This window comes from Corylus avellana, chromosome ca1, assembly GCF_901000735.1.
Source record: "Corylus avellana chromosome ca1, CavTom2PMs-1.0".
NCBI lineage: Eukaryota > Viridiplantae > Streptophyta > Magnoliopsida > Fagales > Betulaceae > Corylus > Corylus avellana.
Window position 1 is genome coordinate 47,282,266 of NC_081541.1, and position 22,303 is coordinate 47,304,568.

The window sequence follows — 22,303 nt, forward strand, 5'->3', positions numbered from 1 at the left end:
TTAGTGTATATCTAACAAGAAGATAAGGTCACGTGGCCACTTAGAGATGCCATAGATGTCACATATTATACATCTATCCATGTCAATATTGAATTCTTCATATGCATGTCACATTCGTAAATAACATAATCTAACCTAACTTACAATTTTATGCTAAATAAAAACAAAAAATTAAAAACAAAAAAAAACAAATAAACAAATAAGGGTAACAATTGCACCTCATTTAGGTTGGCAAAGGGGTGGCCGCCCTTTTCCAATGTGAGCTATAGAGTCGATAATTGACAACTTAAAAAGTGATCGCTGAGAAACTACAACTAGAGTCAAAGTTAATATTTGAACGACGTGAACTCAACAAAGCTAAAAGAAAAGGAAGTGTGGTGCATGGTCAACAACACGCCTACCCCTCATTAATATATGAAATTAATAATAATACATCTTTTAAAAAATTTAAATAATATAAAATCATCTACACCAACTTTAAATCATAACCATAAAATAGATATTATCCATCTTATTTGAGATGGAGAAAATCCTTGTCCGTGATACATACCTTGCAATAGACACACTCAAAACAAACTTCTTTTTTCTTTGAAAGAATGACTTTTAAGATAACATTGATCACAGGAATTAGGTTGTAAAAGTTGGGGGTTATATTTTTGGTTTATAGATTTGTCAGTAAAAGTGCTCAAATTGAATAAAAAGTTAAGGATAAACACAAACATGTGATTCTCACATATGTTAAGAGAGACTCGTGACTTTATTATACTAGTTTGCATAAATTAGCTACAAACTAATATCAACGGGTAGCTAATTTATGCAGGTGAAGATTGCCAAAGCTAAAGTGCAATTCCAACAAATAATATTATTGGATACTGGAGCAGAAGATAAACATAATAAGATAAAGCACTCCGGGACCATTTTCAAGTTACAAACACAGCATTCCCAGAGAAGCTGCTAAACGTGAATATTGGGTATGGAAATCAAGGAAACCTGTTCTTTCTGGTTTCTTTCTCCAAAATCAAATGAATTTGAAGAATGATATGGACAGGTAACAACAATTACCTGGGTGTCAGGGCTGGAACACAAACAAATCCAGTCCCACCCAATTTAGTTTTTTTTTTTTCTTTTCCTTTTAAATTATTCTTGTCTAGACCAAACTAGCTTTATGGTCGTAGCAAGAGCTATTTTGGAGAATCAATGGTTCCCGGGCTTGGCCCCAACAATAGACGGAGCTGCTCCCCTGGTTTCCTTGACAAAGGCAACATATTCACCGTATTGCATTGTAAACAGTGTGCTCTGGTAACGGGTCAGTCGTATACGCTTCCGGAGTGACTCGGAAATAGAGCCATTGTAGCCAGCTTTTCGCATCAGCGAGTCTATTGCCTCTGTTTTTGTCCAACCTAAACCGAAGTAGAGGCAAGAAATGGAAACTTGATCAGATGAACAAAACTACACTTCACACAAACTTAATTATTGGTAGAGGGAAGAAAAAAAAAGGAAAAAAGGAAAAAAAAGAAAACTCAATGCACTTCAAGGTAATCTTTGAATAAACATCTTATTCTTCCTTGGAAAATAAACCTAGCACTATGGAACTCTACCATCCAAGAAAATGAATATACACTTTCAAAAAAGATAATAATCATGTCACCTGGCTTTCCATCGGAATATGTGGTCTGTTTTATACTTAAATCAATTTTAATTTGGAAGTACTAAAGCATGAGAGCACCACGAACACAGAATTGCAGTAAAACTGGTGAATAAGTGACCCAATAAACAAAAAAGATGATACATTAAGGTTGAACTCAATCCCTTGGGACGACTAGACATGGGTTTTATAGAGGATCTTGGTTCATGTTCACCAAAGGGAAGTGGTAATAAGACAACCGGTGTAGTTACAGAAAGAAAGTAGTTGAAGTACCGAAATATTAAACAGAAACAGATAAATGAGACTTATGGTTCATCCACTCACTCAAATTTGATTCAAGAAGATTATAGTATAATCAGACAGCATATAGGTAAAAGAATTACCATCCTCTTTGACAACAAAAAATAACCAAAACGATGTTCATGTAACAATTGAGAGACTTGTACCAAAGTGAGAATTGTTACCTTCATGGGCAGCCACATCAGGCAAATATGTGGCACTTCGCCTTGTATTATTGTCCGGATCAGTAAACTCAATAATTATACCATGCTTTCCAACCTGCAGTACGAACTCACTACGTTCAGAAAGTGGGAAAAGACAACAAAAATAAACATACTACAAGACTTCGCTTAAGCAAAACATAAGTATTCTCCCACTGTGAACCCATTTTATGCTGCTCATAATATTATGCAGCAAAAAAACAGATGCGCGTTGCTAGATTCAGCATCTGATCATCAAGCTACACTATGGTATTAGCATTACCAATTAAAATATTTAAACAATTATAGAGCTAAATGATCCAACCACCTCCAGGTTCACGGCCATTAACCAATCTAAAAATTCCATCCATCCCATTATCATGGATGCATTTGGAAGTAGCTACAGAGAAAAACAATATTCCAAGAACATCTAAAATCAGCTTCTTCATAGAATTACACATTTGACAACTTCAATCAACCCCACTTTTAACATCATCCTTAATCAGTGACAAAGACAATAACACATCAAACTGTCAGGATCAACCGATGAGGTATCCTTGGGCAAAGAAATGCTATCAAATTGTATGAGCAGGCAATGGATCATAGCAGAGGATAACAAACTAGATATGACCATAAATCCTGATCTAAAGTGCCACAAAAGTCAAAACAAGTAACCAGGCAGATACCTCCCAATCAAGATAGTGGTTAGCGGTTTCATAATCAGTCAGAATGGAAACTGTACACTCCAAATAAGGTAACTCCTTAGCCTGTATAGGGGGAAACCTGCGGTCCCTCAAAGCACTGCAATATATTACAGATACAAAGAAAAAGATTCAGAGGCATGCAACAGGAATAACAAGATAAGGACTAAAACATAGCAAAAACAACATTTGCAATATCTTTCTCAATGCCAGACAAGCCTCTAGATGAGGCAAAGACAACCCAGCTTAACCTCAGGCCTAAATCTAGATCTCAATCACAACACAATCCAAAGAGCCATGGGCCCACTAAACAAATTTTTATTATTTCCTTTCCAGGGGGCCAGGGGCCAATGACGTATAATGGTCTTGAAATATGGCAGTGATTCAAACAATGCATGTATCCCTTGGACTTCTAAGTAAAGAAATTTAACAGCCCCATATCTGGGGAATCCAATCCAGCCGACCGACCCCAACTGAATTTGGACTGATTCAATCAGTTTCAGTTGGGGGGTTGGTTTAGATATTTAACTTCCAAAGGGTTAACGGGTTGGAACTTGGTTTCATGGGGACATAAGTCAATTTCAGGTCTGTGACCCTTTAGTATATAAAGATAAAGTTTTCCTGTTCCACAGACCAAGCGACTAACCCTAGCACCGCACGGACCCTGACCCCCGTCTTCCAGCAGATTCCAGAACCCTGCCTCTCTTCTCCTATGCCAGAAAAAAAAAAAATAATAATAAAATAAAATTAAAAAAAAAAAACCCCTAACATTACATCTAAAAAAGTAGAAATTCTCTCACTGTCACAGCCTTTCTGCCAATACATCGGTGTCCTCTCCCTCCCCCACAGTCCATCTATTCCCTTCACCTCTCAAAAAAATAATAATATATAAAACTTTTCGTTCTCGCAACTGCCGTTCAAACTTTAAGGGTCTGAAAAGAAATCTCATCTTCTCTTTAGGTCTGCCGATCTGAAGACATCTCTTCTGAAGGTACTTTTTTCAGTCTATTTCTATCTACAGATCTCCCCATCTGAAAATTTTTGTTTTTTTTCTTTTTCTTTTTTGTTGAAATTTTTCCATAGTTCCAAGTATATGAGTTATCTTTTTTTACCCATAGATCTGTTTTTTTTTTTTTTTTTACTCTTTTTTTTGGGAGTACCTGAAGGCTGAAGCTTGTTTGATCTGTGCTTGCAGGCTGCACTCTTCATAAGCAGATAAGGACCATGCTAAACGCTACTCTCATTATGCCATGTGTGTTTCCATTTTCTTTTCAACGCCCTTCATTAACTATAATTTAAGTGGCTATTCCAGAAATTTGTGTATGATTTTCTAGTTCTTTTAGAGTACACCATTATAATTTACAGGTTAAGCATTATCTACTTATGTTGACTTAGTATGCATTAATTATTTACAAAGATAGCAGAAAAAACAGAGCACAAGACAGTGCTTTTTTTTTTTTTTTTTTCAATTCTTTAGTTTCCCTATATATATGAATATAAAAAAATAGCTATCATATATTGTCCAAGACTAACTCCTAATGAGAGGAGTACATATGCAGGTCCATGAGTGTGAAGTACGTGTCAAAACATACAACACCTGAATAGTTTACATGCCAAGTACATGTTTTATGAAAATACCTGTTTAGAGCATAGTCCCTGAAGCCATTAATTAGCCAACGAGCTTCCAGAGTTCCAATACATCCACGTAATCGAGGCTCCCCACCATTCACCAATTTCTTCCAAGTAACAAACAATGGGCTGAGGCCAAGTATTGTTTGTGTCAGATAAGGATCATGCAAAAGAAAATTCTAGTGTGCATATTACAGAGCAATTCATCTCTTTCTTCAAAGCATTCTTTAATAAAAACACATAATGAACAACACTATTACAATATATCCAATTACCTTCAAAAAAATGTTGTACGAAAAATGTGTGATACTGTTATTGGATCCATTTAAAACCAAAAGGAAAAGAACAAAGGAATGGAAATACACAAGCCATGTATTTGGAGAAGATGCTACAACTAAACTACGAGAAAGAAAAAAAAATTCATTTCAGTGATGAAGAAAAATGAAGCAAAATGGCAACTAAGAGCACAGCCCATTTCAAAGTGGTACATTATTTATCCAAAAAAAAGTGGTATTGTGAACTTGCAAAGACACTATGACAGTGTGACAGCTACATCCCCATCTCAGTACAGTAGCAAAAAAGAAAAGACGGAAACCAAAAAAAAAATCCAATTCATGATAATTAGCACATTTTCAGCAGCATTATCTAGGTCTGAGAGAGAAAGAAAAATGCAAAGAAAGCCCAGGATGAAATTACTTCACAACTCAGATGCATACAAGTAATAATGGAAAAATAGTCCTGTGGTCAACATAAGATAATCTAAGTCAGCAGAAGAAATAATTCTGAACAACAGGACATAAACAGGAAAAAGGAGACACTTAACACTTATCACATATTCAAGGCATATGCAAGCAGCAATGATAAGCTTTTACGAAGAAGTTGGAAATTGTAAACAATGAACATAATCTGCTGCTGCATTTTTATTTTATTTTATTTTATTTTCTCTTTTCTTTTTTGAATAAATCAGGTTTGTATATATTCTAACCTCTAATCAAGGAGGCATTACTCCAAAGGCCACAAGCTCCCTTCTCTCAATCAGCTTATTCTTCTAAATTACTAAATACATTAAATTCTTCAATGTTCATCATTAACAACCATCCTTGGGGTATTACTGGCATATGCTATTTTTGCACAAGTCTCCACAACTAATTCTCTCAAACACAAGTACCAAAAAAAAAAAAAAATCTCTCAACCACTGCTAGTTTACAAACCAGGCACTTTTTAGATAAATAAGTTCACATTGTCTCTTAATTCTATTTGATCATAAAAAGAATCACCAAATCCTTGGACTTACTTATAGATCCCATCAGATATTATTTCCATTAACAAAAAATTTCAAGATAAGATTCTAAAAGATTACATAATTATTTGCAGAACTTATTTCACAGCTCATATCAGTGTTTTCTAGCACAGAGAAGTCTCATTAGTTATATCTTAATTAAAGTATTGACAAGGAAGAAGGGTGCATTTTACATGGAGCATTCTAGGATTGAAGAGGAAAACTTTTCTGCCACCACTAAATTTCAATCACTTGATTGAAGAGAGGTAATGGAATAAAGGAGGCAACTTTTTCCAATATATATCCACTAATGTATATTACAAGTATTTACTGCATTTCTTATTGACATCTTATAGCATAAAAAGAGGAAAAAAAATGGTAATCAACTGTCAATGTTTTAGATGGCCTACATAAACAGGCTTTAGGCATAATCATTAAGGTTTCCTAGAGCAAAAGTGAAAAGCAAGTCATGAGCCTCAATGGACTAAAGTGCATGTTCACATTCATGAACCAATGGCCTTTGGGCCAACTGGCATCTCCTCTCCCCATAGAAAAGGGTGACGGTTGGTTAAGTCATGGGCTTGATGCTGTTCAGGTAAGTGACTTATAAATACTCACAAATAAAAAAATATGCACGCCAAGCAGAGAGAGAGAGAGAGAGAGAGACCAATATGCAATGCACTCAATCAAAATTTTAACTAGCAGATATCATAATCCTGATTCAAGCACATGACATCAAACTGAACCACTCAATCACATGGTTTTAAAATAGGCATGCAGAAAATTTACACATGCATTTGCACATATGTGTATCCAAGAAAAGATATCTACATTGATAATCTGAAGAACTGTAATATTGGAGAGTCAAACCTATTAACCATAACTAAAATTTTGAGCTGGTGTAAACATAAAGAAGGTCAGGGTTTCTTTTGTCTACTTCGGCATTCTAACTCTGTACATCTTCCATATAAAAGTTGGAAAGCAATTCTACATGTCAGGTATATCAACCTAAAATATAATGCAGACCATGGCAATATGAAAAAGTGCAATCAAAATGATTGAAACATCAACTGATAATAATATCACTGAATAGAAAAACTGAAGACAAAACACACAAAAATGAGTGCAGTCTATGATATAATGAATATCATGGTAATATGGCAAGGTGCAATCAATATGATTGAAAAATCAACTGATAAGAATATCAGTCAATAAAGTGAGGACGAACATACAAAAATGGAGGGCGGTTTGGGCTTTAAAAGGGCTGGAAATTGGAATCGAGCCTCAATACTAGGAATATTTGGTCTTTGTTTTGCTAAATTTGGTTCACTATGACTTGCATGGGTAAAAAGCAGGAGCACACACACACATATATTTTCTTCCCTTTTTGACAAATAAATGAATTTATTAAAAAGCATATAAGGCGCAACCTAAGTACCCAAGAAGTATATAAGAGATACAACTAACTAGAAGAAGAAAATATCTCAAGAAAAACATGAAAACTATAAACATTAGAGAAAAAAACTGTTGTCTAGAGGTAAAGAGTCTAAAAGAAAAAATCCTTAAGATCCCCCATCGTCTATTCATGGTCTTCAAAACATTAATTGTTTCTTTTCCTCCAAAGACACCACATAATGCACGACAGAAACATCTTCCACATAGAAGCATCCTAAAACCTACCACATTGCCCTTTCTAGCATGCGAAAGGTCTACTACTCAATTAGGCAGAACCCAAGCCTGAAAATGGTATTCCATAGGGCACTAGCCATCTAATACTGGAGTAAAGGGCAGTCCACTTACTCCCCGCTCAACCACAACAAGATCTTGCTTTCTAAGATTATACATGGTTAGGATCTTCCCCACAGCAGCCGGCCAACCAGAGAAAATCACTTTCAAAGGAGCCTTATTCTACTAAATACTCCTCCAAGGGAATGAGTGCTATCGTGGGGAACAAGGACATTGTAGTAAGATCGAACAACACTCTCTTGGAATGGGTACCCACCAAAGCTTGTTTTCGTCGCCTCGTCTCAATTTGAGGGAGTACAACAAGTTAAAGAACGAGTTAAAGAGATCCACCTCCCAATTATGAGCTACTCTAAGAAAGTTAATATTTCATTAATAAGAGTCACTGAAAAGCACCAAGTAGTTAGCCATAGAGCCATCATTACAACGAGCCAAACTGAACAAGTTCATAAAAACTGCCTTGAAGACCTGATCCCTACACCACATATCATGCCAAAATCTAATTTTAGAGCTATCACCAACCTCAAATCTAGTGTGCCAAGAGAACTCCCTCTAGCCTCTCCTGATATGCTTCCAAAGTTGCACCCCAAACGACCTGTAAACCTCATTAGGACGCCACCCACCCCACACGCTACCAAATTTAGTGTCCACTACCACCCTTCACAAAGCCTCTCTCTCATGAACATGACGCCCATGCACTCTCTCAAAAGAGTTCGGCTGAACAAAAGTAAATTACAAACCCCCAACCCTTCTCCTAAGTTCAGAGAACAAACCTCCAAATAGAATTTGAAGCCTTCACCGATACTACCCCACAAAAATTCCCATCGAAACTTTTAAATGTGGTTGGCAACACCAACTGAGAGGGGGAAAAAGAGACAAGAATTAAGCAGACAGATTAAATAAAGTACTTTTAATTAAGGTAACACCCTCCCACCCTTAGACAAATACATCATCTTCAAACCAGCCAAACGACGTTCTATCCTCTCAATAATGCCATCCCATATAGATTTGGCTTTAAACAAAGCACCCAATGGAAGGCCTAGATATGTCATAGGAAGAGAAGAAATTTGGCAACCCAAGATGCTGGCCAGAACTTCCACATCAATGACATTTGCCAACGGGGGAACTAACTTTGATTTAGCAAGATTAACCCTCAAACCTGAAACCGCTTCAAAGCATAAGAACAAGCAAAGCAAGTTACGGAGATGATCTAGGTTAGCCCGCAAAATCAAAGTATCATCCGCAAACAAAAGGTGGAAAATGTTGAAAACATCATCATGCCTAGAACAAAACTGAAAAACCTAAAAATAGACCCTCATTCGCTAATGCGGAAATCATTTGACTTAATGCCTCCATAACAATAACGAACAATAAGGGGGACAAGGAGTCTCCCTGTCTCAAACCATGAGAGCTACCAAAAAAAAAAAAACTTCTTGTAGTGTCGTTCACCTAAATAGAAAAATAAACCGAAGACATACAATGCCTTGTCCACTTACACAATTTCTCTCCAAAACTACATCTCCTCAGCATATACAACAACAAAACTTCCAAGTTAACAAAATCATAAACCTTTTCAACATCCAGCTTGCACAACGCACTTGACTCCTCGGATCTAATCCTACTATCAAGACACTCATTGGAAATGAGAATAGAGTTTAGGATCTACCTACCCCTGATGAAAGCATTCTATGGCTTGGAGTTAATCTTCTCCCCTACCATTTTTAACATGTTAGCTAGGATTTTGGCAACTATTTGTAAACTCCAACCACCAAACTAATAGGTTGAAAGTCCTTAATATCAACCGCCCCAAGATTCTTCGGAAAAAGAGTAATGAAGGTTGCATCAAAGTTCTTTTCAAACAAACCTCTAGTATGGAAATCATGGAAAACATTCATGATACAAACCTTAAGAACATCCCAACAAGCTTGGAAGAATGCCATAAAAAAGGGCTTTCACCACCTCAAAGACCTTTTCTTCCTCAAAAGCTCTCTCCAATCAGATGGCTTCATTCTCCCCAATGGAATCCAACAGTATGACCATCCAACCTAGGATCCAACTACGACATTCATAAACAAGCTATTGTAGGACTCAACATCAACAAACAAACTCAAACGACTAAATCGAGCTCCAAAAAAGCCAAGAAAATCCAAAAACAAAGAAGACGAAAATGGATGAAACACAGGGAGGCAGGGTTTTAGTTGAGAATTACTGGTGACCATCATCGAAGGCCGGGGGAGGAGCATCTTCGCTGTTGTAGTGAGCGACGAGCGTGTCGAAGCAGAACACCACCATCTCACGGTTCGCAGACACCATGTTCGCTCTTCTGCGAAACGTCAAACAAACAAACAACAAAAGGAAACGTTTTCTTTTTCTTTAATGTATATATATGATCAGATTCTTTTGGAGCAGATTTTGTCAGCTGTTGCTGCTTATGTTAATGGAGAGAGAGAGAGAGAGCGAGGGAGAAATTGGTCCCTGAAATGATTGCGGATCATGGAAAAGACAAGCAAGAGAGAGAGAGAGCGCACACAGAAGCTTTCGTCTTCTCCCTTGCTCTCTTTTTTTTTTTTTTTCTTTTTTCTTTTTGTGTTCCTACAGAGGTACACGCCTTCTCTGCAAATTAAAAAAAAAAAAAAAAGGAAAAAGGAAAAAAGAAAAGAGGGTGGGTGTTTGTTTCTGAGAATACCCTCGAGTATAGGGTTAATTTCGGGAATAGCCTTTACGTTACCCCACTTGCTTTACCTTTTTCTTTAGTAGGATTCCTTTGTCGGGACTGCACTGCACTCAGGTGGGTGCGTTGTGTCCGCTTTTGCATTTGCTCTTTTTTCTTCCTTTTTGCCTACTTTTTTTATTTTTTTAACCGTCAAATAATAAGAAAGTACATTTATTTTTTTAAAACTAGCACTCAATTTTTAAATGTCATTTTCAAACTAAAAATTGCAATATCACCCAAATTATAAAAATATCCTTAATAAGATGTAAACTTTTGGTAGTTTAGCACTCATGCAATTTTTAGTTCGAAGGATATTGCAAATTTATTCTTAGTTTGAAGAAGTATGTGTATTTTTTTCTTACGAGATAATAGTGATCACAAGTTATTCGAGTATCAAGTTCGGGTTATATCAATGCATAATAAAACTATATATGTTAATTTGAAGTCAATCCATTCAGTTAAATAAGTGACATTTCAACTGTGACCCACTAATTTCGTGTCAGATTTTCGGGTTGTGTAAAAAATTGTCAACCGTATGTAATGCGTTGAGTTCAGGTCATGTCGATATATGAGTATAAAACTATACAAATTAATCATAGTCTACTAATGTCACGTTTGGTTTGTGTCAAATTTGCAGATCATATAAAATATTATTAATCCTAGATAATAATCTTCTTGTTTGAAAATTATCACCATACACTATATAAGTATCACACAACTCCACTTTTTGTCCCTTTTCTTTTACCACTAAATTGGATTATGGTGTATAATCTATAAGTCAGTTTGAGAGTGGAGCCGCATCAATATCCCTAGGGTTGGGATTCTAACATACCCACATTCGTGCAGCAAACTCATAGTTGCACACTACATTTCATGCTGCCATTTTACTCATAATCCCAGTTTTGTTCACCTCCATGAGTTTTGTTTTTGGTTGCAACTCTACTCACTAGCCATCATTGTTGCCGAGTTCCCCTCTAATTTATCCAGACAAAGATCCTCTCAATTTCATTTGAAATAAATAATATTCATTTCATGGCCAAGATTTAAAATTAATACATCTAACAATGTACATGATTCTACGTTATTTTTAATTTTTTTAAAAACGTGCTAACATTGATTTCATAAACACCATTAGAAACAATAACTTTAAATCATGTCCAATTTCATTTGAGGGTCTTATGTCAATTTATCCACCTCTTAATTTCCATTAATCTTGCTAGCTTCAATAATTGGGGTTTCATCCTTGTCACTTTCTGGCCCTATCATTGAACTATTCTATTCACAGCATCAATATCCTGACGCTGCCTGTCAGTATATCATTGTGCCTAACAGGATTGAAGGTATAAAATGCCATACCATTTTATCTTTCTGGGCTATGTAAAAAAGACTCCGCAGGTCTGTCCGTCCATCACCATCACCAGCACAACTACAAACATATAATCCTTATTTGAAATTACAGAGTACATCAAATTTAATTCCAAAAACTAATAAACAAAACCTACCACAACACATAACTTCAGATTTTTATTAACATATTAGTCAGAGTCCGAGTCATGCCTCCTTTTCTCCTTGTCTTTCCTGGGTTTCCTCTTGTCCTCCGAATCACGAGATCGCCGTTTCTCGCGCCTTTCATGCTTCTCTTTTTTCTTCTCTTCACGCCTCCTTTTCTTTCGACTACTTTCATCCTCAGATTCCTCTTCTTGGCGATTACTAGGTGACAGATCAGGCACAGCCTCCTTTTCTGCTTCAGGTGGAACATCATTCGGAGTGGGTTGAAGAGAACTTGTTTCTTCCCAAGCGCGGGGTGCCCTGCAGTACATAAAAAAATTAGCACAATGGATTAAAGGGGAAAAAGAAGAAGAAGCAAAAAGAAAAGATTTAGAAGGCAGTGCATCACTGTTTGTACAAAAGTTGGTGTCAAGACTCGCATTTTTCAATGAGCCTCCATAAAATGAAACTAAAGGAACCAAAAAATAGTAAAAGCTACCAAGTTAGAGTTAACCAGGTAAGATGTCAAATGTTAGACAGTCTTTTCTAATATTAGAAAGAGCAGCTCTAACACCAAAAAATGATTAAAAAAAAATTCTGAACATCTTTTCTGAATGGCCTGATAGCATTAATTCAGTGATTCTAATGCTGATCATTCTTGGATGATTACGAAATTTTAGAACTGTATATACCCTATCCAAGTCCTTTAGTGCATGACAGTATGTCAGGTCAAAGAAAATAGGAAGTAGACAGCTACTATAATTCAGTTCCAATAAAACTTTTGCATAACCATCAGTAGGATATCCATTAGGATATAAAAACCATTCTCTAAATCAAGAACAAGAAAAATGAAAAATAATGTGAAAAACGAATTTAGTATGGTGTATCCTTCACTTTCTGCCGGTGCCCCTACTTTTTCTCTAGAACTATTTCAGATTTGTTTTTCTTAAACTGTCAGCCCTCAAACATCAAACAGAATTCAAACAATTACGATTTACCTAATGGGGCATAAAAAATTCAGTCTTTCATCATATGTAATGTGCAATAAAATCATTTACTTTGAAACAAATTAAGCATAGAATACTCCGACAGAATTTAACCATTACAAGTCATGTTGCTTCTCTAAGGAGGGTACAAACACAAAGACACATGCAGCCCAACCTTCAATCACACTAGAAATAACCAATTACAGACTAACCCGTGCAGCCCAACCTTCAATCAGGCTCCATCATAAATTAGAAGCCCATTATAGACTACTTTCTGGAACTTTAATCTTTGGGCCAAGCCTGGACTCTTGGTAACTGACACTTGGACTAGTCCAAATCATTGAATACTAGATCAAGGAAATGGAGGACAAATATTTTGATATACAATCTAATGATGATTTAAGTCACTTGAATGGATAATTCTTATATTCTTTATCATAAGGGCCAGGCCTGCACCCAAACATATGTCTCTGGGTAGCTTCATGCCTTCACACTGAGGCCAAAAGCCATCATCATGTTCTGTGACCTCATCACATGGCTCCTCTTCAATCCTAGAACATATATTTAATCTGTGAATTTGAATAGAATCAAATAGACAAAGCCAATTCAACTTATCACTTAAATAGACCAAAATACTCAAATTACTAGCTTAATTCCATTTTTACTTAGGTTTTGGAGAAGGAGTCAGTCAAGGAAAGGGCTAGTTGGCTCAAAAGGCACACTTAACTATGCAAAACTAACCCTTGACAAAGTCGCAAGTAGACAAGCTTGACTGGTAGTTCAAGCATGTGGCATGTTACACCTTGCCCAACCAGTTTAAGTCAGCCACCAGGTTACTGAACTTTTTAACAAACCTGTCATCACTAACCCTCACAATTGCCAGGGGAAAAAAGGATGACATCCTTCACTAATTGTACCTGACAGAATGTTTAAAAAACTTTCTCCAAAAAAGTTTGTAAGTCTGGTATGCATCATGAAAAATCTAAATATATATATATAAATTGGAATGGCATATCAGCAGAACCTAACCCACTTTTTCTTTTTATTTATTTATTTTTGTCTTCAGACATATACCTTGCAAAACCAAGACCTTGAACCTGAGCAGCTTCAGCATGCCCTGCACCCAAGTCCTCTGCAGTAGAGCCTCGCTTCACAAGTTCAGAAAACTCATGCTTATCAAGCCGATTACCTTGAGGTCGGCTAGCACGCTTAGGAGCTAAGCCTAAAGCCTCCCTCATGGCCTGCTCCTCCTGTTCCTTTATTCTTTTTATTTCTTCTTTTGCAGCCTCCATCTCTGAATCCCGAGAATTTTTGTCCCTGGTATACCAGTGCAGATCTTTCCCTGTTGCATCATCAAAAGGTGCAATAAGAACCTAGAATTTGTCTGAGTGCATGAAAGATAACATAAAGCTATATGTCTAAAATCCAGAAACAAAGCTTGTACTGATTTCAGCATCAAAACCATTTTGCTATAGCTGTACAATCAGAGAACCATTTCAAATCAAGCCATCAGCCTGATACTGACGAAACTTAAAGACATCTCAATTATGCAGCCAAAACTGGAAAATGCTAAGTGACCTTCTATCAACGTCTCCAGAGATGGACTTGTTATATAGCTAAACAATCAAACAAAGAAGCAAAAGTTTTGCACCTATCTATTTTGACCATAACCAGAGATTATCCCTTACTAGTAGCATGTTTGGGATTGTGTTGGGAAATAAAGCTTTTAAAGCCAAAAATAGCTTTTTAGAAAAAGCTTCATTTTGTAACTTTTCCCAAAAGTGCGTTTTGGCCCTTTTTTAAACTTTGTATATATGCAAATATCACATACAAATAGCATACACTAGTGTGCTTAATCAGAAGGCCAAACCATGGTAGCACACCTCTTAGCAAGCCACGTATTGGTTAGCCAAAGGCATAGTCAATGCAATACTTCATCATTCAGAATAGTAGAAATTATTCATCCAAAAAAAAAAACAGAAAAGAGAATAGCTGTAATTCTGACAGAATTAGTGGAGAAACCTCAACTCAAATCAATTAAGCCTTCATCCAAATAAATTGGGGTAGGTCTTATGAATCCTTGTCAACTGATTATGGTCACCCACATATTTTTTCTAATATCCTATCCAAAATCAAGATTCTCCATTGGCTCCCAATATAATATATCACTCTCTACTAGTTCGCCCCGTGCTATTCTAGGCTTCCCTCTGCCCCTTTCCACTCTGTCAATTTGAGTTGATCACCTTTATTTGCTGGTGCATTCACCGGTCTCCATTGCATATAACCAAACCATCTTAAGGGATTCTCTCTCATCTTTTCTTCATAGGAGCCAAGGTTCTTAATACATTCTTAGTAACCAAACCTCTCAATACTTTTGAGCGAATGGTTTTATTCCTTTCCTTATATTTCTCCATTATTTTTAAAAATACAACTCAACATTCTCATTTTGGTTATGCTCATTTTGTGAACATATTGTTTCATAATAGCTCAAAATTATGTACAGTAGAGCAAAGCAAGTTTTTATACCGGTACAATAGGAATTTTCTTCAACCTCATATATTCTACAGCCACATAATGCTTTTGAAACATTTTAGTACTTCATCCACCCCCACTCTTATTCTATGACCCACATCCTCGTGAATCTTCCCATCTTTATGAATTATCAACTGAAGATACCTAAAGTGATTGCTCTTTGGTAAATATTGAATATCAAGTTTTATTATCCCTCCAAACTTCCAACTTAGAGTTAAGTCCTGTTTTAATCTCATGAACTAACACAATATCATTAAAAAAAATAAAAATAAAAAAACATTAAACATGGAACCCTATCTTGAATCTGTGGTGAAAGTTTACCATACATAATATGGATTTTACAAAGAACTGTAAATATAAAACAAATCCATACCCTGTAAAATGCTATGCAGAATAGAACTAAGGGCTAGTGGAGTCTAAAATCTATTTTCAGAGAAGTAATCAAAGTGGTTGTTTCTGTTGATACTCTGGACATATCATGCTAAGACAATAAAGTAAAAGTAATGAGAAATTGTTACCTTTCTGCCATCTTCCTACAGGAGCCTTGATACTGTGACCAAGGTAGTTCTCTCGATGTTTATCAGCTTTTACATCCTCCCAACTAAATTCTGTGCATTACAAGCAAAGCACCGAAAATTAACAGAAAGATTCAAATGAGAAATTATGAATGGAAAAAAAAAAGTATCAACAGAACTATGTTCAACAACCATATAGATGAATACTCGCATAAAAAACCTGTCAAGTACTTTGGGCAACATCAAGGTGACATCCTATCAAAACTATGTTTGATAGTAATGCCAATTAGAGAAAAAGAAATCCATCTGATAGTGTTTGTTCAGTTCACTCAAGAGGCTTTCAACAATATCTATGCACTTTTCCAGAAGAATCAGATGCATTAATTGCTTACCATGTCACCAAATCTAAAGCAAAACCCTCAAGGTGATGAATTACGCTTATCAAAATATAATATGGGCAACGTACCATCACCCATATATGCTTTTTTTCCAAAAGAACTTGCAGAGCTATGGATACTGGAAGGTATTTCCCAAATAATTACAAAAGGAAATGCTAACCAATTACAAAACTAAACACAAGCACAACTTATAAACAGCCAATAAAAATGAGAGCAATTATGAACAAATGTAAGCAATATGAGTTCAAGCTGATTTGTGATTGGTCAAGGTGGCTAAGAGGAAACACGCCCACTCCATATTCTTTAAATGGGCAAGGCTCAGATACTGCATGCAATAAGTCTAAATAACTACTTAGATCTTGATTGATTTGCATTCCTTTCAAGCATGATTTTCCCCTAAGAATCATTATGCTATTCCACTTAATCGTTGGCTCTGGGTTCAATAAGTCAATGCTAGATGCATTGCAGAATGACCTTCAAGAGGTGGACATACCTTTGTTAATACAATTGCAATTATACACCTAGGTTTAGTAAAATATCTGTATTTCATGAAATACAATTCTAAAAAGCACCAAAGACGACATGAGGCAAGGAAGCAATACAAACCAAATTCGAAGATAGGACAATTTTTGAGAAATTATAATATCATATAGTTGGCACATGCACATGTTAATTAATTAATCGATAAATATATAATTGTATATAAATAATATAACAATTTCATGTATAACGCAATATTATTTTTCAATAGTTCCTCCATAATATTTTGACATATATAATTTTTTTTTCCTAGTGTTATGTCTTTAAATCTATGTCTTCGATCAATCCATTTATATCAGTATGCTTATAAATAGTAGCTTGCATCAGAGAGTCCAACCAAATTAATAGGCCTTCAAAATATCTATGCAATAAGAATTTAACACATACATATGTTATACTTTTCAATATATTGCTACTATATAAAACCTAATTAAAACACACTATTTCTGATGAAAGATGTCATATCGAGGGAACATCGAACAGTCCTTCACATAAATGAGGAACATCCAAAAGAAAAGGCTGGCAAGAGAGGTTAAATCCAATAGACAATAAAAACAGCCCAAGGAAGAGATGAATATATATATATATATAGTGGGAAGAGTTACGTGTTCTTCGTATCATCGAAGAAGGATGGGCATTAAGTGTTGAGGAGAATTTGAAGAAGGCACAAATTGTTGGTGAATTGAAAAGATCCACTCTCATGGAGGAAGTGAGTTGCAAGCAAAAATATAGGATCTTGTGGCTCAAGGAGGGTGACACGTGCACAAAGTTTTTTCACATTATGGCTAACTCCAACAGAAGAAGTAACTCCGTTGACTCCTTGTTGATTGATGGCACAATTTCTTCCAATCGGTTGGAGATTAACAAGCATATTATCTCGTTTTATAAAAAGTTAAAAGCTCAGGTGGAGGCCTGTGGAGGACGGTTTTTTCTTTGATTCTATTGATAAGGCTGAGGCTAGTTGGTTGGAGTGAGAATTTGAGGAAAGGGAGGTGTGGAAGGTTGTGAAAGCTATGAATGGTGTCAAAGCGCCAACCCTAATGGCTACTCTATGGCGTTCTTCCAAGCTTGTTGGGTTGTTTTGAAAGAGGACATAATCAAGCCTTTCATGAATTCCATGCTAGTGGTAAGTTCGAGAGAAGCCTTAATGCTACGTTCCTTGCCCTTATTTCAAAGATTCCAGGGACTGTCAACCCTAAGGATTTTCACCCAATTAGTCTAGTGGCTAGCATTTATAAGATTATTGCTAAGATTCTAGTGAACATGCTTAAAATGTTGTTAGAGAAGATTATTTCTATGTCTCGGAATGCATTCATCCGAGTTAGGCAGATCTTAGATCCTATTTTTATTTTGAAATAAGAATGCAAGAATGAGATTTCGAGAACCGGGGGTTACTTGTAAAATGGGGTTAGAAAAAAGCTTATGATCATGTTAAATGGGATTTTCTGCAGTACATACTGAGCAGATGGGGTTTTGGGGGAAATGGTGCTCACAAATAGCTCACTATATTTCCTTGGTGTGTTTCTCGGTTTTGGTGAAAGGCTTTTCCATAGGCTTCTTTAGCAGCTCTCATGGCTTGAGGCAAGGGGACCCTATGTCTCCTCTATTGTTTGTCATAGTAATGGAGGCGTTGGGAAGGATGATTTCAGCTGCAGTGAGTGGAGGTTCATTGTCTGGTTTCTTTGTGGGGACAAGGACGGATATCTCACATCTTTTGTTTGTTGATGATACATTACTTTTCTGTGGGTGATAAGTGCCAAAAAATTCATATTTTAGCCCTTAATTTACACTTGTTAATCTTGCTAAGGTTTAATCATGCTCTCTTAGGTAAATAGCCATGGCACTATAATCTTGAGAGAAAGGCTTAGTGGAAAGTGGTAGTGGACTCTAAATATGGTAGTTTATGGGGAGGGTGGTGTTCTAGTGAACCTGTTGGGGTGGGTTTATGGAAGAATATTAGGAGGAGTTGAGGGAAGTTTTGCAGTCATACCAAATTCGAGGTGGGAGATGGCACCACATTAGATTCTGACATGATCTTTGGTGTGAGGATATGGCCCTTAAGGAAGCCTTTCTAGTTTTATTTGGTATTTCTAGTGCAAAGGATGCTTCTTTTGCAGGTCAAGTAGATTTGTTTTGGAAGTGCCATGTAGCCGAACATGAGCTTTGCTAGAGCGGCTAATGATTGGAGGTGGATGCCTTTGCCTTGTTCTTCAGGGTGCAGTATTTAGTGAGAATGAGACGGGATGGAGAGGACAAGTTGTGGTGGGTCCGATCTAAAAAAGCTTTGTTCAGTGTTATATCTTTTTATAGTGTCATGGGTTGTAATGATAGTTTCCATTTCCCTTGTAAGAGTGTTCGGTGGACTAAGGTCACATTGAGGTAGTGGTCGGCGGCCATATGAAAGATCCCTACTGAGAACAATCTCCAAAAGCATCGCGTTATTTTGGTGGATAAGTGTTGTACGTGCAAAAGGAGTAGGGAGTCCATTGACCATCTTCTTCTTCATTGTGAGGTTGCTTGTACCATTTGATTTTTTTTTTTTTTTTTTTTCCGGTCAATTTGGGCTGTCTTGGACTATGCCTAGACGAGTAGTCAATTTGTATGCTTGTTGATGCACTGCCAACAACACTCAAAAGTGTTGTTGTGTGGAAGATGGTGCCTTCATGCCTTTTGTAGTGTCTATGGAATGAAATGAATAATAAAAGTTTTGAGGACCGTGATAGTACTTTGGAGGAAATTAAGTCTTTATTTTTCAATACTCTATATCGTTCGCCAATTGCTTTTGTTTCTCATTTGGTGATTAATTATCATGATTTTCTTGTTATTTTTATTCCTAGTTAGGAGGTTCTCTTGTATACTTCCTGAGTACCTAGGGGCACCTTATGCTTTTAATGATATATCGATTACTTATATATATAAATATAAAATATAAAATAAAATAAAAAAGTGTATGCCAGTTGTGCTGTGTCTAAAAGTTTTTCAATCATGAGGATTTCAAAATATAGTTTGAGAAGAGTATTAGTAGAGATATGAACATGTGAGCTGAAAGTTTCTAGATCATGAAGTGGCAGAAAAGTTTTGGATTAAAACTCAAAAGGGGTACAAGAAGTTAAACCAAGATGCTATCATATGCTATCCAAACCACATGTCTAATGTAACCAAATATGATCCTCCTGATCTCTGAAAAACTAAGTTCCTCCGACACAGCATCAAATTTCTTGCCAATAATACTGACACTCGCATGCGTGAGTATATGTTGCATGAATCTGAGTATGCAACTACCATCTCCCCTTCATCAAACGGGAAAAGAAAATCTGTATGCCTATTGGAAACAATCTATAAGCTCATCATCAAATATAGCAATGCGTCACACAAGAGACCCAATTCAATCACCGTACTTGAAGCAAAAGAGCAATTAAACATCACTGTGCCGTCAATTACCCAATCAAAACCCCTTCATCTCATAGTCCCACTTACCCTTGGCAAAAACTAAAACAAATTTTCCTAAAAGCCCTCACTTATATTTAATTCTTTTACATCCGCGATTTTTGGTTTTCTTCGGTTAAGCCGCAATTAGAGCTTAATCGAGTGAAACAACTAGGGTTCATAAAATCAAATTTACATCGGGTAAAACGAATTATGCGTGGAGAGAATATATATATGTAGCTAAATCAAAACCCTTGAAACAATACAATACAATACAATACAGATAGCGCCAGAGAGAGAGAAAGAGAGAGAGCTTACGATCTCGCCCGCCGCGAACGCCACCTCTAGTAGGATGATACATCAGGAGGAGGAGATCTCTTCGCCTTTCGCTGCTTCGGTGTTCGGTCGATGAGTCGGGTCATATTCCGAGTTTCATAATAACAATTTCCTTGCGGTTATCAGATGGAGAACGTTGCCGTTTTGACTACATTCAATTCACCGACAAGGATCCTTTTACTGGATCGGGATCCAGCAGGTGGGAATTGCTCATCAACTTTTTTGCAAATCTTGGCCATTGAATTTAATTCAATGGTCTACAAATTGCCACGTATCCACTAATTAAAATATAATATTTTATTATTTAAATTTTAAAAAATAAATATAAAACAAAATAATGTAAAAAATAAAAAAATAAAAATTTGGGGTGGCCAATCATCCTATTTTTGCCATATGGGGTGGCCGGCCACCCTACCTGAGACATGAAGCCACACCCCATGGGCCGGTTGGGGGTGGCTTCGCCCTAGGGGGTGGTTTGGCCACCCCGGGGGTGGCCAAAGCCACCCTTATGGCAATCGGACACCCCAAAATTTTTTATTATTTTTTTCATTTTTGTTATTATTTTGTTTTATATTTATTTTTTAAATTTTAAATAATAAAATATTATATTTTAATTAGGGGACATGTGGCAGTTTGTAGACCATTGGATTAGTTTCAATGGCCAAGATTTGCAAAAAAGCTGATGGGCAATTCCCTAGCTATTGCTGGAGATCCTGATCCTCCTTTTCCTTACCGCAATGAGCTACTTTATTGTTATGGGAAGGTATGCATCTATTGACTCATCTATTTCTTTAAAAATTTATGAAAATTCTAACCATGGGTCGTGAGTGCTTCTCTCATGTATGCTTAGGAAGCTGCTTGATTATGTTGTTTTTTTTTTTTTTGTTCTCTTGTGCTCTCCATATTCTATGGAAAGATTGTTAGGGGTTGTCTTTCTTGGCTCGTGTTATTTGCTAGAACCTTGTGTGTGGTACTTATTGGCCTATGTTTTCCTTATTATGTCTCCAAACACTCTCCTGTCAAAGGGAAGCTTTCAAAGACAAAGGCCAACAGAACTGAAGACTTAGGGTCCAACTCTGGTTCAAGAATTCGAACTCCCACTAGACGTGTCCCTCCTCTGAATCCCTCTTTAATTGCTGCTGGTGATGCTGGTTTTGCAAAGAGGTTCCATCTACTACTGATAAGAACTTCTCCAACATGTGCTTCAACCTTAGGATGAGGATTCGTCATTCTAGTGAATGATCATTTCTTCGATGATCTTTTCAAGAATGGTTAGAACCCTCTAGTAACTCCTCGTGATGTCACTACCTCAGCTGCCCTTATTGCTCCGATTGATCTAGTTGATCCTCTGCAGCTTGCTAAAGTTGATCCTCTACAACTTGTTGATGCAGAATCTGAAGACTCTGAGTAATCCAACCTTGTTATGATTCTTCCCTTTGCCCATTATGACAAAAAGGGGGGAGAAATGGTTTTAACTTTTCAAACAATGTGTCAATTTATTTGTGTATTTACTTGGTTTTTTGCTTATCTTATCGACAATGGTTTTTTGGTTTAATTTAATTTGTGAATGTCTAGTTTTTGTGGTTAACTTGTGTTTAGTTTTGATTATGGTGCAATAATGTCTCTTGTGTGACATGTTTTAGAGTATGCTCTTGAGTATGGCTTGAAAGAATTTTTTAGGTGGAATCTCTTGATCTCTTGTGAAATAGTGCAACAATGGTCTTTTGGAGTAGTGTTCCATGACCTAACATTTTGGTTTGGAAAGTTTGCACAATGGTTGTCTTTGTGTGTGTGTGTGTGATTTTTTTTTTTTTTTGCATCTGAGTTCCTCTTTGTTGTTTTTGTAAAGTTTTAAACCTTGTTTAGGGTTTTGTCATTTAATGGCCAAATGGG

The 22,303-nt window shown here is 36.4% G+C and overlaps 2 protein-coding genes across 2 annotated transcripts; both read right to left on the bottom strand.

The window, feature by feature from the left end:
• Positions 1-837: 837 nt before the first annotated feature.
• Positions 838-10,048, bottom strand: LOC132179023 (uncharacterized protein At2g38710). The gene is made up of 5 exons (XM_059591639.1): positions 9,686-10,048; positions 4,464-4,583; positions 2,811-2,925; positions 2,110-2,203; positions 838-1,400 (listed from the first exon to the last, which is right to left on the bottom strand). The coding sequence occupies exons 1-5, from the start codon at positions 9,787-9,789 to the stop codon at positions 1,195-1,197; spliced, it is 639 nt and encodes a 212-aa protein (XP_059447622.1). The 5' UTR covers positions 9,790-10,048; the 3' UTR covers positions 838-1,194.
• Positions 10,049-11,530: 1,482 nt separating this feature from the next.
• Positions 11,531-20,589, bottom strand: LOC132174535 (uncharacterized). The gene is made up of 4 exons (XM_059586176.1): positions 20,393-20,589; positions 15,714-15,803; positions 13,738-14,005; positions 11,531-11,998 (listed from the first exon to the last, which is right to left on the bottom strand). Exons 1-4 carry the CDS (start codon positions 20,433-20,435, stop codon positions 11,725-11,727), a joined length of 675 nt encoding a protein of 224 aa, XP_059442159.1. The 5' UTR covers positions 20,436-20,589; the 3' UTR covers positions 11,531-11,724.
• Positions 20,590-22,303: the final 1,714 nt, after the last annotated feature.